General features: G+C 30.0%; 1 protein-coding gene across 7 annotated transcripts in view; it reads right to left on the bottom strand.

Annotated features, from left to right (window-relative positions):
• Positions 1–13,879, bottom strand: part of Patronin (calmodulin-regulated spectrin-associated protein patronin) — a 111,687-nt gene that overhangs the window by 27,713 nt on the left and 70,095 nt on the right. For 6 of the 7 annotated variants that reach the window (XM_014419752.3, XM_014419756.3, XM_014419754.3 and 3 more), the window contains 7 exons: positions 11,546–11,632; positions 5,744–5,856; positions 5,044–5,661; positions 3,808–3,963; positions 2,649–2,785; positions 2,345–2,571; positions 953–1,129 (listed from right to left, as the gene is read on the bottom strand). In XM_014419752.3, the coding sequence (XP_014275238.1) occupies positions 953–1,129; positions 2,345–2,571; positions 2,649–2,785; positions 3,808–3,963; positions 5,044–5,661; positions 5,744–5,856; positions 11,546–11,632 (1,515 nt within the window). The remainder of the gene's footprint in view (positions 1–952; positions 1,130–2,344; positions 2,572–2,648; positions 2,786–3,807; positions 3,964–5,043; positions 5,662–5,743; positions 5,857–11,545; positions 11,633–13,879) is intronic. The other variant, XM_014419755.3, reaches the window with a different exon arrangement.

Below are 13,879 nucleotides of genomic sequence, written 5' to 3'. Positions count from 1 at the left end.
AAAAGCTTTAAAGCTACAATGATAGAACTGATTCCTACAATGTTACTACCTCCAAAAGCTTTAAAGCTACAATGATAGAACTGATTCCTACAATGATACTAACCCAAAAATACTATTTTTTGTATTGTATTCTGGATGTGTGATTTACACTGCTGGGTGTAATATAGGGCAAACTGTAAATTTCTTAAAAAAATTTAAGGAAGTGATTGCAAAATTTAAATACAAGATTATTTCGGCAAATTTTAGATTTTGAGTTTTTTTTTTTAATGGTAAGCAATAGCTAAAAATTTATTTAAATAATGCAATTTCAAATTGCAGCATAGTAAACTAGGTAAAACATTGTTCAAAACCAAGCAGACATTGTCTTTGTCAAAATTATTTGAAGAGAACTTTAAAGGTGCAAAATAACGTTGTTTTGTTTTACATGAAAATAGCAATTCTTGCTATCTCAGCTCCTAATATTCAGAAAATATCAGCTTCTTCTCAAATAGAGATGAAAATTAAAAAATATTTTCAACAAAAGTATTATGAAATACTAATCTCTTCTGTTTGGTTAGAATTTAATTTAAAATAAATATGTAAACAACAAGAAATCATAAAATAAGAGGCTGATATTTTAAGGAGTTTTACATTATCCAACATGACACAGAGGAGCTTGTGTCAGAAAAATATTCTTTAGTTTATTTAATAGAGAGTACATACAAATAGTGTGTCCAATACTTTATCTTGAACACGGTATATGTATATATTCCCTATAAAATACACTAAAGAATATTTTTCTGACATGAACCACACCATATTGTGTTAAATAAAGAAAAACCAACTTTGTAAGTTAGCTAAAATTCTCAATAAATTGGTCAAGAATCTTATAAAAATCATTCTATACTCATTTTTTAATAATAGTATAATCAATTGACCAAATTGAAAAAGAAATACATCAAATCAACATTACCGGATCAGGGTGAGCACCAATTACAATAGCTCCATCATGGGGAGCAGGAACTCTTTCTTCTCTTCCTGGTGGAGAATGAATAACTCGAGGCCGTAAAGGAGTTTCATCAACTGAATTTATATTATCGACTGCAGTACTGAGCAATTTAGGTTCCACTGTCTGAGTTAAATTACGTTCCTAAAAATTATCAACATTATAAAAAATATTCCTTTAAAAAATTCAAAATTAAGTATTATTTACTCACTCACTATAACTAGTTAGGCAAATTAACATATGCGCTATTAATATAATTTAATACTGATTCAGATGCATCACTTGTTCATCTTAAGCTATGGACCTCACAAGCTTTTTGCAGGTATTTCCTCACAAGCTTTGTACAGGTATTTTCAAGTTACACTCCACCATTTATAATATGTTGAAGTCTAATAAATTTATAACATCCAGGTACTGCATTTTGGGAAAAACTCAAAAATTATATAAAAATCATCTTTACTTAAGCCATATTGAAAACATCAAATTTTTTGAGGTGGTGTAACAGGTTGAAAATATTGAAAGAAATTGTTCGTTTCTTGTAATCGAACACAATTCTTTTTTAATAATACAAACCAGTAAACATAAATAGTACTGATTATCTTCAGAAAGTTCATTAGCTACCCTTATTACTAACTTGGACATATAAATAGTAATATGAATATAAATTTTAATTATCCTAAATAATTTTCAAAATCATAAAAAGTTATATATGAATCCTATGAAACAATTAGTTCAGAAGAGATGTCACAAGAACGATACTTTGATTAGACAAGGAATACATAGAAGAATACAACAAAATTATTTTTTTTATGGCAGTGTTCAGTTTTAGATTCGAAGTAATAAAACTGGTTTATTACAATCATACTAGGGAAGACAACAAATGTTTTTTTATAAAAAAAAATCTCTAGGAAAAGAAAATTTGGCAGTTCATGTTAAAGGAATGTCTGTTGTAAGGGGGTCTAAATTCCTTTACTGCCAGGTGTGAACATTTAAAAAGTTGTTCATTGAAGAGAAAGATGCTCATTAGGAAAGATTTCACAGTATTCTTTCATTAAACTTTTTACGAATTTTACTATTATTATTGACCTATAATATATATTATATATTTTTATTTTTTTTTTTTCCATCTTTTATTAAACACATATATGCATAGTTCTTTCAGCGATACACACTTTTCTGCCTGAGCAACGATGTGAGTAACTCCCTATTATCATAGGTTTTCTTATTTTACATTGTGGTCATTAATTTTTTGTTAATTTCTTCAAAATTAGAATCAGAAAGTAAAGACAGTATATAGTAAACATAAGCTAATAAATATGCTAAAGATTTTCAAATGATAGATGGGACATTTGAACAAACCTTCTTAGGAGAACCTCTTTTTGCACGGAGAGGGGGTTTAGGCCTTTTGGGTGCGGATTCTTCATCAAAAGAAATATAAAATCCTTGTTCTTGTTTTTCATTGGGAGTTTTCTGAAAAGAATTTCGAGCTGTTCGAGTCGGTGAGGGTATTCGATATGTTCGATTACCAGAAGTAATATTTAATTTGCTTAACCCACTGCTTAATTGTTCGTTATCTTCACCCGAACCTGCAAAATAAATTTTGCATTAATAAGAACACATAACATTCAACATAATGTTTCCTCCAGAAAAATAAACAACTAACCAATAAATGATATGCTCTGTGGTTCCATATCATCAACTGGAGGTGTTGGAAGAGGTGCATGGTTAAGCCTTGGAGGTGGAACTGGTAATTCTCCACCATTTTGTTTAGGAGAGCTATCCAGAGAAACTGGTTCCCTTCTGAAATGATACACAAACTATAAAAAATATCAATCAAGTCCTGTCTGATGGCTAAATATTTCTTTTCAGTATTATTGCCATAATTTGAATCTTAATCCTTCATATAAATAAATATAATTGATGTTTAACAAAATAAAAATGTTTATTAAGTAATCTTATGTACAAGTTCTGTGAATATGAAATGAGAATTTACCCATAAATGGCATTGGCTGTTGTTATAGTTACTGTCAAACTGTTTCACTGGCGCAACTGATAAAGATTTTCAACCCTCAATGATACAAATTTTATACCACAGCAAAGTTTTTAATAGAATAGACCATGTCAAATTTAGTGAATAAAACTACTGCAGAACCACATCAAATGTCTGTAGAGGCTTACTATGGTGAACATACTCTTGGTAAATCACAGCGCTTTGAGTGGTTTCAACAATTCATAAAGGCAATTTTAATGTGAGAAATAAAAAACATGGAACAGCACTAGAAAAGCCTTAAGACAATGAAATCCAAGCATTCTTGGATGAAGATGATGCTTAAACAACTTATGGATCAATTAAATGTGACATGAGAAGTTGACTGCAAGGCCAAATCAAAGTGAACGGAAGACAAAGCTTTGTGTGTGGTGGGATCAGAAGGGTATGTATATCATGAGTCTCACAACACCCTTAATACTGAGATGTAACATGAAATGACTTTTGAAGAAGGTAATACAAAGTGAGTTTACTTCATATAATACACCCCCAGGCACAGAAAAAACTGGTCAAGGAAATGGCTGAGAAGTTTTATTGGTAAATACTTGGCATTCCTTTTTGAATTCCAACTTCCTTCGAGACTATGGCCAAGATATATGATCTATATTCAAAGGTTGTGATAGATTTTCACTTTTTAGAATAGGATAACTGATAGGTAAATACTTAAATCAGAAGGTATGACAAATTTTTAAAAATCTCTTATTTACTTTTTAACAATAAATAAATATGAAAAAGATGAAAGAAGAAAAGTAAAAAAACAATTCTTATTCCATACCTTCCCCATGTTGTTGGATCGGGAGTAAAAGGTTGTCCCCATGTTCGCCGTCCAGATGAAGATTGTGGTTCATGGAGATAAAATTCTGTTTGACTCTCACGTCTTCCATTATAACTGTCATCAAAATTACCATGCAAAGTAAAACCTTGATTATACCTAAAAATCATAAAAAGGAAAAAATTATTTACCTTTAGTATCATTTCATATTCAAACATATCAACATTTTGGCATATTAACTACGAGTAACCAACTTCAGACCTCTGTTGGCAAAATCCAACATTAAAATAATAGGAAGTTCATAAAAAAAATCAAAGAGAACACTGAACTGAATTTACTAAATACTGAAAAATCAGTTTATATCAACCACTCAACCAAAGCTATTAAGCAAATAGTGTATTACTCCAAACTTATACAAAACTCACAATGTTATTTTCTATAATACAAAGAATTAGGCATAAAAACCTTAAATGCTTCCATTTTAAGTCCTCCATAGTAGCTGATAATGCTTCAAGATTCATGAGAAATAGGTATTTACACTTAAATTTGTCAACAACCAAAAAGAGAGTGAAAAAAATGAAAATTTAAAATTCTAAAGAATTAGAAGAGGTAAGGACATTAACATTAAAAGGAATAACTTCTTCTTTCAGCCTCATTAAAGAAGAATTCAAACTTTTTGTAAACAAAGGTACAAATCTATGGTGCAGGTCAAGAGTAAAAAGAAATGTCATTGATATCCTTAAATGTTATGAAGAAAATCAAAACAGTCCAGTAAGCAATCAATAATCAATTCTTCCAACCTACTGAAAAACAGTGAATTCAGCAACTATAAGTAACAAACACTAAAAATAATTGTATCATAAGGTCCATAAAACGCTTATTCAGAAGCAAACATATTATTAAATTAATTTAATTATATATTATAATTAGTTTTCATACAAGTATGTGTATTTTATTTTGTATTTAAGTAAATAGTATTAAATAATTTTTTTCTCTGTATTTTTTGTCTTGTTACAAATTAATCAACAATTGGAAAAGAAAATCAATATAAATAGATAGGTAATCCTTAGTTGAGGTCATTTCAATTAATGTCCATTTCCAAGTTCCTAAGCACAACATTAATCAAGGACTTACTGTATCTGATTTGGTTACAGATTTCTATAATCAAAGGATATTTTAAACTAAATACAAATGATGATACTACTGTTACTAAAATATAAAAGCAAAAAAAATAAATACCTGGAAGAATAAGTATTGTAGTTTGTCTGAGGGGGAGTTTGCTGACTTAAACTGTGCCATTGTTGGTTACTGCTATAATTTGTTTGGCTATTATTTGCACCAGTCATGAGACTATGCATTTGCTGCATTTGATTTTGATGTTGCTGTTGCGCACCACTAAACGATCTTCCATTGTAATATTCATGTTCATTATTTTGTGGTTGGTTATTATAAGTGAAAGTTCCAGGTTGGTTGCCATAATTGATAGGTTGTTGTTGAGTTGTATTGTAAGTAACCTGAGAGGGCTGTTGCTGAGTCGTATTGTAAGTGACCTGAGATGGCTGTTGAGTTGTATTGTAAGTGGCCTGAGATGTTTGTTGCTGATTGAAAGTATTATGTTGAAGCTGAGGCTGGTTGACATTATGGGTTGGTGTCGTGTGCTGGCTGCTAAAGTTGATATGTTGACTTGTATAATTTGCCTGCTGGTGATGGAGGGAAGCAAAGCTCTGCATCTGAGGGGGTGGTGAAGGTTGAACAAGAGGCTGTGATTGAATATTAGGTTGGTTACTTTGCAACTGGTTCTGCTGGTTTGCAAGCCTTTGTAAATCTACCTGAATTTCATGTAAACTTGAATTCATTCTAGAGAAAAACAACACAAATATTTCTTAGAAGTTAAAAAAAATTAAATAACTTTAATTTAAATTAATCAAGTAATACTTACTGGGCAATCGATTTTTGATAAGTTTCTAAATCAATATTTTCCATATCAGGAGTTTTTTGTTCTTCAATAAAACCATCACCAGTTAACCATTTTTGTTCAACCTCTGATATATCCTGTATCACAATGGTTATAACTGTTAATATGGTAACAGCATACAAATTCAAAAATCAATTTAGTAACAGTATGCAAGGCTTGAGAAAAAAGTTTTAAACAAAATATCCACAAAAGTTCCATGACAATTCTTTAGATAAGTTATACATAGAATTTCATCATATTTTGAAACTTTTAATTTGTAATAACATCAAGTGGTTACGAACTGAGATATTTTACGAGAAACAAGTCGCTTGAGCCTAGGAATAATTCTTATGAACATTTGCTCATTGGTATATATAACTCATCAATCACGGAACACCCATTAATGTCCTTAATTATTTACATTTTGAAGATAATATTTTTTTTTAAGCTTGATTTTGTTTATTTCTAATATCAAATTTTTTATAACAGAAAAAGGTAAATTAAATAAATGTAAAGTAATGAAACCTAAATAGAACACAGTTCAAGAGTCTCATAAAAATATATGTATTACATTTATATCCCTGTAATTTATCACTCTACATCTTGTCTTTACTCACCTTGTGTTACTGTATTTGTTATTACTTTTATTACATAACATTTATTACTTTATCAGTGACTACTTTCTCAGTATAATTAGTTTATCAGTTTATCAATCAATACAAAGTCATTTATTAAATCAGCTTTCGTTTTCACTTTTAACTTTTGGTTTCTATTATTATTTTGTATTTCTTTTTTACAAATGTAACTTTTATACTCCAGCAATATTTTAAACCTCTTTATATATTTTTCTTTCTAATCCAGCTGAATCCCATCAATGTGAGTTGAAACATATATGAATGAAGACGAAGCAGAAAAAATGAGATAACTCAGTTTTTGTTTGAAATGAGTAATGGTTTCTGATAGATCTCTGGATGGTAGACGCAATAGTAAAGTCAAAATTTAACATTAAGGAAATATAGAGAAAACTTGTTTTTTCCCCTGTATTTTTTAAAAGTGACCACTATTTAATATTTTATGTCTGTCCACCACCCAGATTATCTCTTTCTTGAAACACCATAAGGTCGACCATCAATAAAGAATATTTATTTCCATATGTTTGAGAAAAAAGACTTATTTGACAGGGCTCATACACAGTACAACTTGGGTGGGCAACTATGTCGCACAACCAGTTCATTCACTCACAATCCGACATCAAAATAACCAAATTGGCCAACAATAGCGCCTACCTAGCCAATATATAATCCAACATTAACATGAAGTTAACCAAGTTGGCCATCCATCCCACACACGATTCAAAATTGACATAAATACAACCAATTTGGTCAACTGGACCACACAAGATACAACACTGACACTGTCGCACCAAGTTGGACAACCAGGGCCCTGTTTCATAATAAAAGCTAATAGTATTAGTTGATAGTACAAGTGTAGAAACTAGTGTGGTAATAATACTAATACTTATTTTTTTCATGATAGAGATTGATTGAACTATTGAACTAACTATTGATTAAATTAGTGATATTACAGAAATTAAAAAATACTAAAGTACATGTTACTATTGTACAAGTCTGTGTAATTAAATTAAGATAAATCTACAAGACTAATAGTATTAGTTTGTACTTTATTATGAAACAGGGACCAGGTTGTACAACCAGCCCACATACAATCAAACATCACAACCAGTAGACCAACCATATTGCCCAACCAACCCAAATACAATCCAACATAACGAAGTTGGCCAACTATGTTGTCCAATCAGTCCAAACACTTTCCAATACAACACCAACATAACCACGTTGTTCAATCGTCCCACACAAGATCAAACAGTGACCCAGACACACTTATTTTAGACAAGCACGTTGCCCTACCAACCAAAACACAATCCAACACCAGCGTAACAATGTTAGTCATCCATTTTTCCCATCCGACCCAAACTTAATCCAAGATAACCAAGTTGGCCAACCATGTTGCCCAATTAGTCCAATCTCAATCCAACATTGACACTAACATAACCAAGTTGCACAACCCACAATCCAACATTGATACCAACACAACCAAGTTGTACCGTGTATTAGTCCTTAATAGAATATGTTTGATAAATATGATATAAACACCCATGCATGCAGTACATAAAAACAATTATTGTATTTGCTGAAATATAGGTCAATCCTGATTAGAAAGGTCCCATTTTGAAAATAAAATTCAGGGAAAAATATGAAAGACGAAAAGCTAAAGAACTAATAGGAAATCAATTTCAATATTTAATATAAATACCTAAAAAAAAAAAAAATATGTTAGTCATTGTATGGATATATAGTATTAGAATTATTAGATCATTCCATTTCTACCTTTTTGTTTCTGCTTAAACTTACCAAATTAGGTTAGTATTATTAAATATTAATGCTTTTACCATTCATGTCAGCTACTTCTCTCTTTAGATTTTATGTAACCTTCATTTTGTTTAAACATTCCATTTCTCTTGTATGTATATATTTTTTGGCACTGATCCGATTTTGAACAAATGTTTTAAATGCATTTTTTCTCACCAAAATATGTTATTATTAATATAAACTCTATTAAGTCTACCACCATAAAAGCAGTAACAAACATGAACAATGAAGTGACATAAAAGCCTCAAGTTAGTTCTAACTTAAATTTTCAAAGATACAATTCAAATTTAAGTCAACGTTAAATATAGAATATCATTTTATGGTGTTTGAAAAAAAAAAAAAATTCAACCAATATTTTGGCAAATACAGTAATATCATGCTTTATCATGCTAGTATTAAAGAGAAAGAAAATTAGAGAAGAAACATCAATACACATATACATTGACATACAACATTAATCAAATGAAATCATTTTTCTCAAGTTATTTTTTTAAAACCTCCTACATACTTTCTAATTATCTGTTCCTTTCTCACTGACAGATTATTTAAAGTAAACCACAATGGTTCCTATTCATCCCTCTTCTTTCAGTCCCCTGGTGTTTCTCAGAGTAGTATCCTCAGTCCCATCCTCTACAGCAGACATCCCAACCAATCCTAACACTATCCTCCTCACGTATGCTGATGACACATGTGTGCTCGCTGTTAATAATAACCCTTTAATTGCATCCCAAACTCTTCAAATCCCATATCACAGCCCTTGAAGAATGGTGTCGTAATTGGAGGATTAAAATAAATTCCAACAAATCCCATCAAATTACCTTTACCCTACGTCGTAAACCTACTGACTGCCCTACAGTATACTTCAATAATGTTGCCCTTACCCCAGTTGAACAGATCCGCTACCTTGGACTACATCTGGACAAACGACTAACCTGGAATCCTCACACAAGACTGAAAAGACAGGAAACTTCACGTCGATTTTGACTATTACAGCACTTACTAGACAAACGGTCCAAACTTCCAATTCATTACAAAAGACTGATTTACATGACAATCATAAGGCCTATCTGGACATACGGTGTTGAGCTTTGGGGCTCCACTAAATGTTCGAATTCCTCTTGTATCCAATTCTTACAATCCAAAATCCTTCATAAAATCCTATATGCTCCCTACTTTGTCACAAATAAAATCATCTACAAAGACCTTAATGTTCCATTTATAACCGATCTAGCCCAAACCAGACATCAATCCTTCCATTACAAACTCCCTAACCACTCAAACCCATTAGTTTCTAATCTTGCTTCCTCTTTTATTCCAGACAATCCTTCGAGGCGTCTGAAAAGAAGATGGCCTCGAGACCTTATATTGTAAAAATGTTTTTAGAGTGCTACCATTGAGTAGTTTCTCTACATGCTTGTACCATACCATTATGATTTCCTCAAATTCACTTGATGTATTTTATGTACAGTTGTAAATATCAATAAAGAAATTTAAAAAAAATTTTTTTTTTATTTTGTAATATTACATTCTGTCTAATATTTTGACAATGGTAATAGGAATTACAGAGCTAATTCACACCATACTTACAAATATATAAATTAAATGAAAACAAAATAAGAAATAGAAGAGAAATATAAAATAAAAATTTAAACCTAAAGTAAAATAATATCTTAAACATAATCATTCCCATTTATAATATTTACATTCTCCTTGAGAAACTCCAAACCGAGCTCTTCCCCCAGTTGTGGAGGAAAGAGCTCGGCACTAAAAGATCCCGGAACTTTTCTCTCATCCAAGTTATTGGTATTAAAAGCCAGTGGAGAATCTGGCCATTGTCAGAACTCAAGATATAATTATTTGTAATAGGTCTCTGGGCAACTGCCGTTTCAACCTTTAGGGAGGATTATAAGGATGGGTAATGCTGGATAGGGATTAGAATGATAAGTTTCTCATTGAATGTGGTGAATTTGCATTTAATAAGGCCTGATACTAATGGGATATTAAGGTCATCAGGTAGGGTATCGTTGACTACATTGACTATTGTTCGAAAGACTTTAGACTGAAAGGATTGAACCTGTTTGATTTTAAACTTCAAATGAAAGCATTATTTTTTATTTTTAAATGACTGATTAAATTATTGAATATTAAAAAGACACAACAAAACTGTTTTTCTCTCAAATAATCTATGATGGTATTTCGATCTCCTCTTACTATATGCATGATATTTATATAGAATTATTAAGCTAAAACCAAAAATTTCTTATGATTGACTGTTTTTCAAGCATAATTTCAATTTTTTTCCTGACAAAAAAAATTCAAGGAGAATTCACAATCTTCAAGGCAACTGAATTTTGGCTATTAATCAATGGGTATGATGAAAATTAAATTCTTAAAATATAAGTACAAAAATTTTAGTATATTAATATTACAAAAATTTATTAATTTTTTTATCATTATCTAATCATTTGAAAATGCTTTCATTTGATCAAATGCGTGTGTGTGTGTGTGTGTGTGGCAGAGAGAGAAATAAGTGAGTAAATTTATCCTGACTTTTTAAATACTAAGGTGTAAGATCATTCAATTATACATTATTCTTTTAATACAGAACCACTCATTCATAGGTCGTAAGACTTGATTCAACAAACTTATATTTTAAAAATTTAAAAACAAAAAATTATTAAATAAAACTTATAAAAATAAAAATAGGTAGATAATTTTTTCATATTTAAAAAGTGTGCAACAAAATGGACATAAAGCCCATAAAATACTTTGCAAAAAATCAAAATACCATTATCACTTTACCATTATAATATAACTATTATACCATTATAATATAAATAACAAGTTAAAAAAATGGATGTTCTCTTATAAAACCTTAATGAAGTATAAAATAGATATTATTTTGTATTAAACAGAGAGGGGAAAAAGATCAAAATAAAACACAAGATAGCTCGGTATCATTTAATTTTTACCAAATATTTTAACCCTACCAGTAACCCTACATCAGGACTACAAACATGTAAAATTATAAGAAATGAATATAGATAAATATTCATAAAATGTAAATATATAAACAACGAAATCAAATGAATGAAGAAAATAAAAGGCATGATAAACTGTGCAATGTATCAAATCACATAAATATACATACAAAATATAGTGAATATGCAAATTATCATTTACAGGGGAAGAATATACCATTAAAGAAAACAGTTAGAGATTATGTTTAACTCTGATACCTCTCTTCCCACAGATATCTCTTAGATTTTAATCTATTCATATGCTTCCTAACATTGAGAAGTAAGGAATAATTTATTGAAAATGTAAGTATGTTTACCTGAAGTGAAAATGGCCTCGCTGGTTTCTCAGTAACTTCAATAGTCCCCCGCCCTGGATCTGAATCGGGTGATTTCACCACCTTACCCTACACCACACATAGAATGCAAAAATCCACCACCAATAAATTGGAAATAATAATATCTGATGAGTGTCAGTGAGTAAAAAGAAAAAATATTTATTCGTGCTCAATGTAACCTTTACCATGCACAAACACAAAAATTGTAAAAAACAATATTTATAAAATACATATTTACAAAATTTTATTTTTGAAAAAGAAAAGAAAATAAGTCATTGTTCATTTGATATTAGAAGTAAATAGCCTTTTTGAAAGATATACATGTTAAATAAAAAGGATAGTATAATAAATGAATCAAAAACTTAATTAAAATCAACTTTCAATCCATCAAGAAGTTTTGTAAAGAACACTACAATTTTAAACAAATTCCAATACAGTTTCATGAAGATACAGAGACCTAGTAAGAATGGTTATCCACACAGATTATCTGAGATATTTAATGGAAAATCTTAAAAGGAAATTTTTACTAAAGCAAATCGATTCCACTTTTCTTAAGGGTGAAAATCTTGCAGTTCCTGAATAACTAAAAATGTTTTAGTAATGTAACAAGGATTTTATTTTTTTTTTTCAAACAGCAAATGGAGCATAATATATAATGTAACCTAAATAGCCCATTCAAGGCCTCTTGGGATATTGAAAAATTCTGTACCTTTAATTGATCTTCATATGCTCAGGGGATTTATTAATTAACAAATCTTAGTGTTCAAATTGCATACATTGCTTGAGAGCATATACAGTAAGTGTGCTAATACAATATAGCAAGGTTTAATTTTATAAGTAATTTTATCTTTTAAATATTAGAATCAACAACTAAGGGATTTCGGAAGCTTAAGAACAAAAAGATGTTTGTTTAATAAACAGTGACCAATATTTGATCCTGTTCACCTCCAGAATTCTCCTAACTTGGGAGGGATGACGAGTAAGGTGGGCTGCAGGGACAGAGACCTACAGAAGGCAAGTACTACCCTGGGGTGGGATCCTGACTCCCACATGAACAATCAATGAATGTCGAGTAGCCAAATAAATTTAGATAAATTTGGCTTTGTATCTATCATCCATTATGTGGCTCATTTTTATAGAAAGGGGCAGAAATAATGTTTACACCATTTGTCACTAAATATTCGAGCATAGTAATTGCTAAACATCAGGCTGAAAGATTGAAGAGTACATTCTTAAAGGGAACAGATAAACAGTTAAGTAGTTTATCATTTCTCCATATCCCTATCCTAATGTAACTCAAAAAATGCAAACTTTACAGTAGAAGCAAAAAACGTACTAGTTATTTAAAAGTAATGATTCTTTTTGTTCATACAGTGCAGCACAAATAAGATAATTTTTTTCAACACTCAAATATTGTGATACAAGCTTATTCATCTAATAATGTATACAAGTTATTTCTTCATCTAATAATATATAAGTTATTAAAAATTTTTTATTTAGATTGAAGGTTTTCATTCTAGGCCATCGAGCCTGTTAGGGGTCCATTATACAGTTAAGACTGTTTTTATTTATCTATACTATCAAACACAATTTATTCTGACACTATTACAATGGGTATAGCATTCTTCAAGATAATGATTGGGATGAATTTTAGAAAATACAGTGGAGTCCCAGAACTCTGAACCTATGGTACATTCTTTCTAACCCAAAAGAACTTAGGTTACAGTAAAACGACATGGAAACTAACTAATATAACTTATTTTTATGAAAATTACAAACAAATTCAAAGCTAAGATAATGTTATGAACTAATTACAGTATCACAGAGCTACAACAATTTGGAAAATCTGTTAAATTTTTTTATTGAAGAGAAGAATACATCTCCCTTCAAACCATATCATGCCAGTGCTTCAAAAAAATAAGATAATAAATAAATGAAAAAAGTCTTCAGAGTCTACTTAACTGCATTATTATCTATGCAATAATGTTTATGTAATTTAAGTTTATGTTATGAATTATTTTACTTAATTTAAAATATTTAGTTCGTATAATAAAGACTCCACTATAGAATTAAGCATTCTGGTTGTATTTTATTAGATATATAAATGGAAAACTAGTATAATTAGCAGCTCAAGAAAATAAGACATACACAAGAGCATTACTTGATAAAATCCATACAGAAGGATGAACACAAAATAATTCCCTTAAAGAGATAAAGAAGAAATAGGAAAATCATCAGTGAAATTCAGTTAAAAGACTAAGTGCAATAATAAAAGAAAATGTATCACTACTATTAATAGTAATAAAAACCAGTGCA

Source organism: Halyomorpha halys, unplaced genomic scaffold, assembly GCF_000696795.3.
Source record: "Halyomorpha halys isolate HHAL.00 unplaced genomic scaffold, Hhal_1.1 Scaffold251.1, whole genome shotgun sequence".
Classification (NCBI taxonomy): domain Eukaryota; kingdom Metazoa; phylum Arthropoda; class Insecta; order Hemiptera; family Pentatomidae; genus Halyomorpha; species Halyomorpha halys.
Note: the sequence above shows the minus strand (reverse complement) of the source record. Positions and strands in the feature narration are given on the sequence as shown.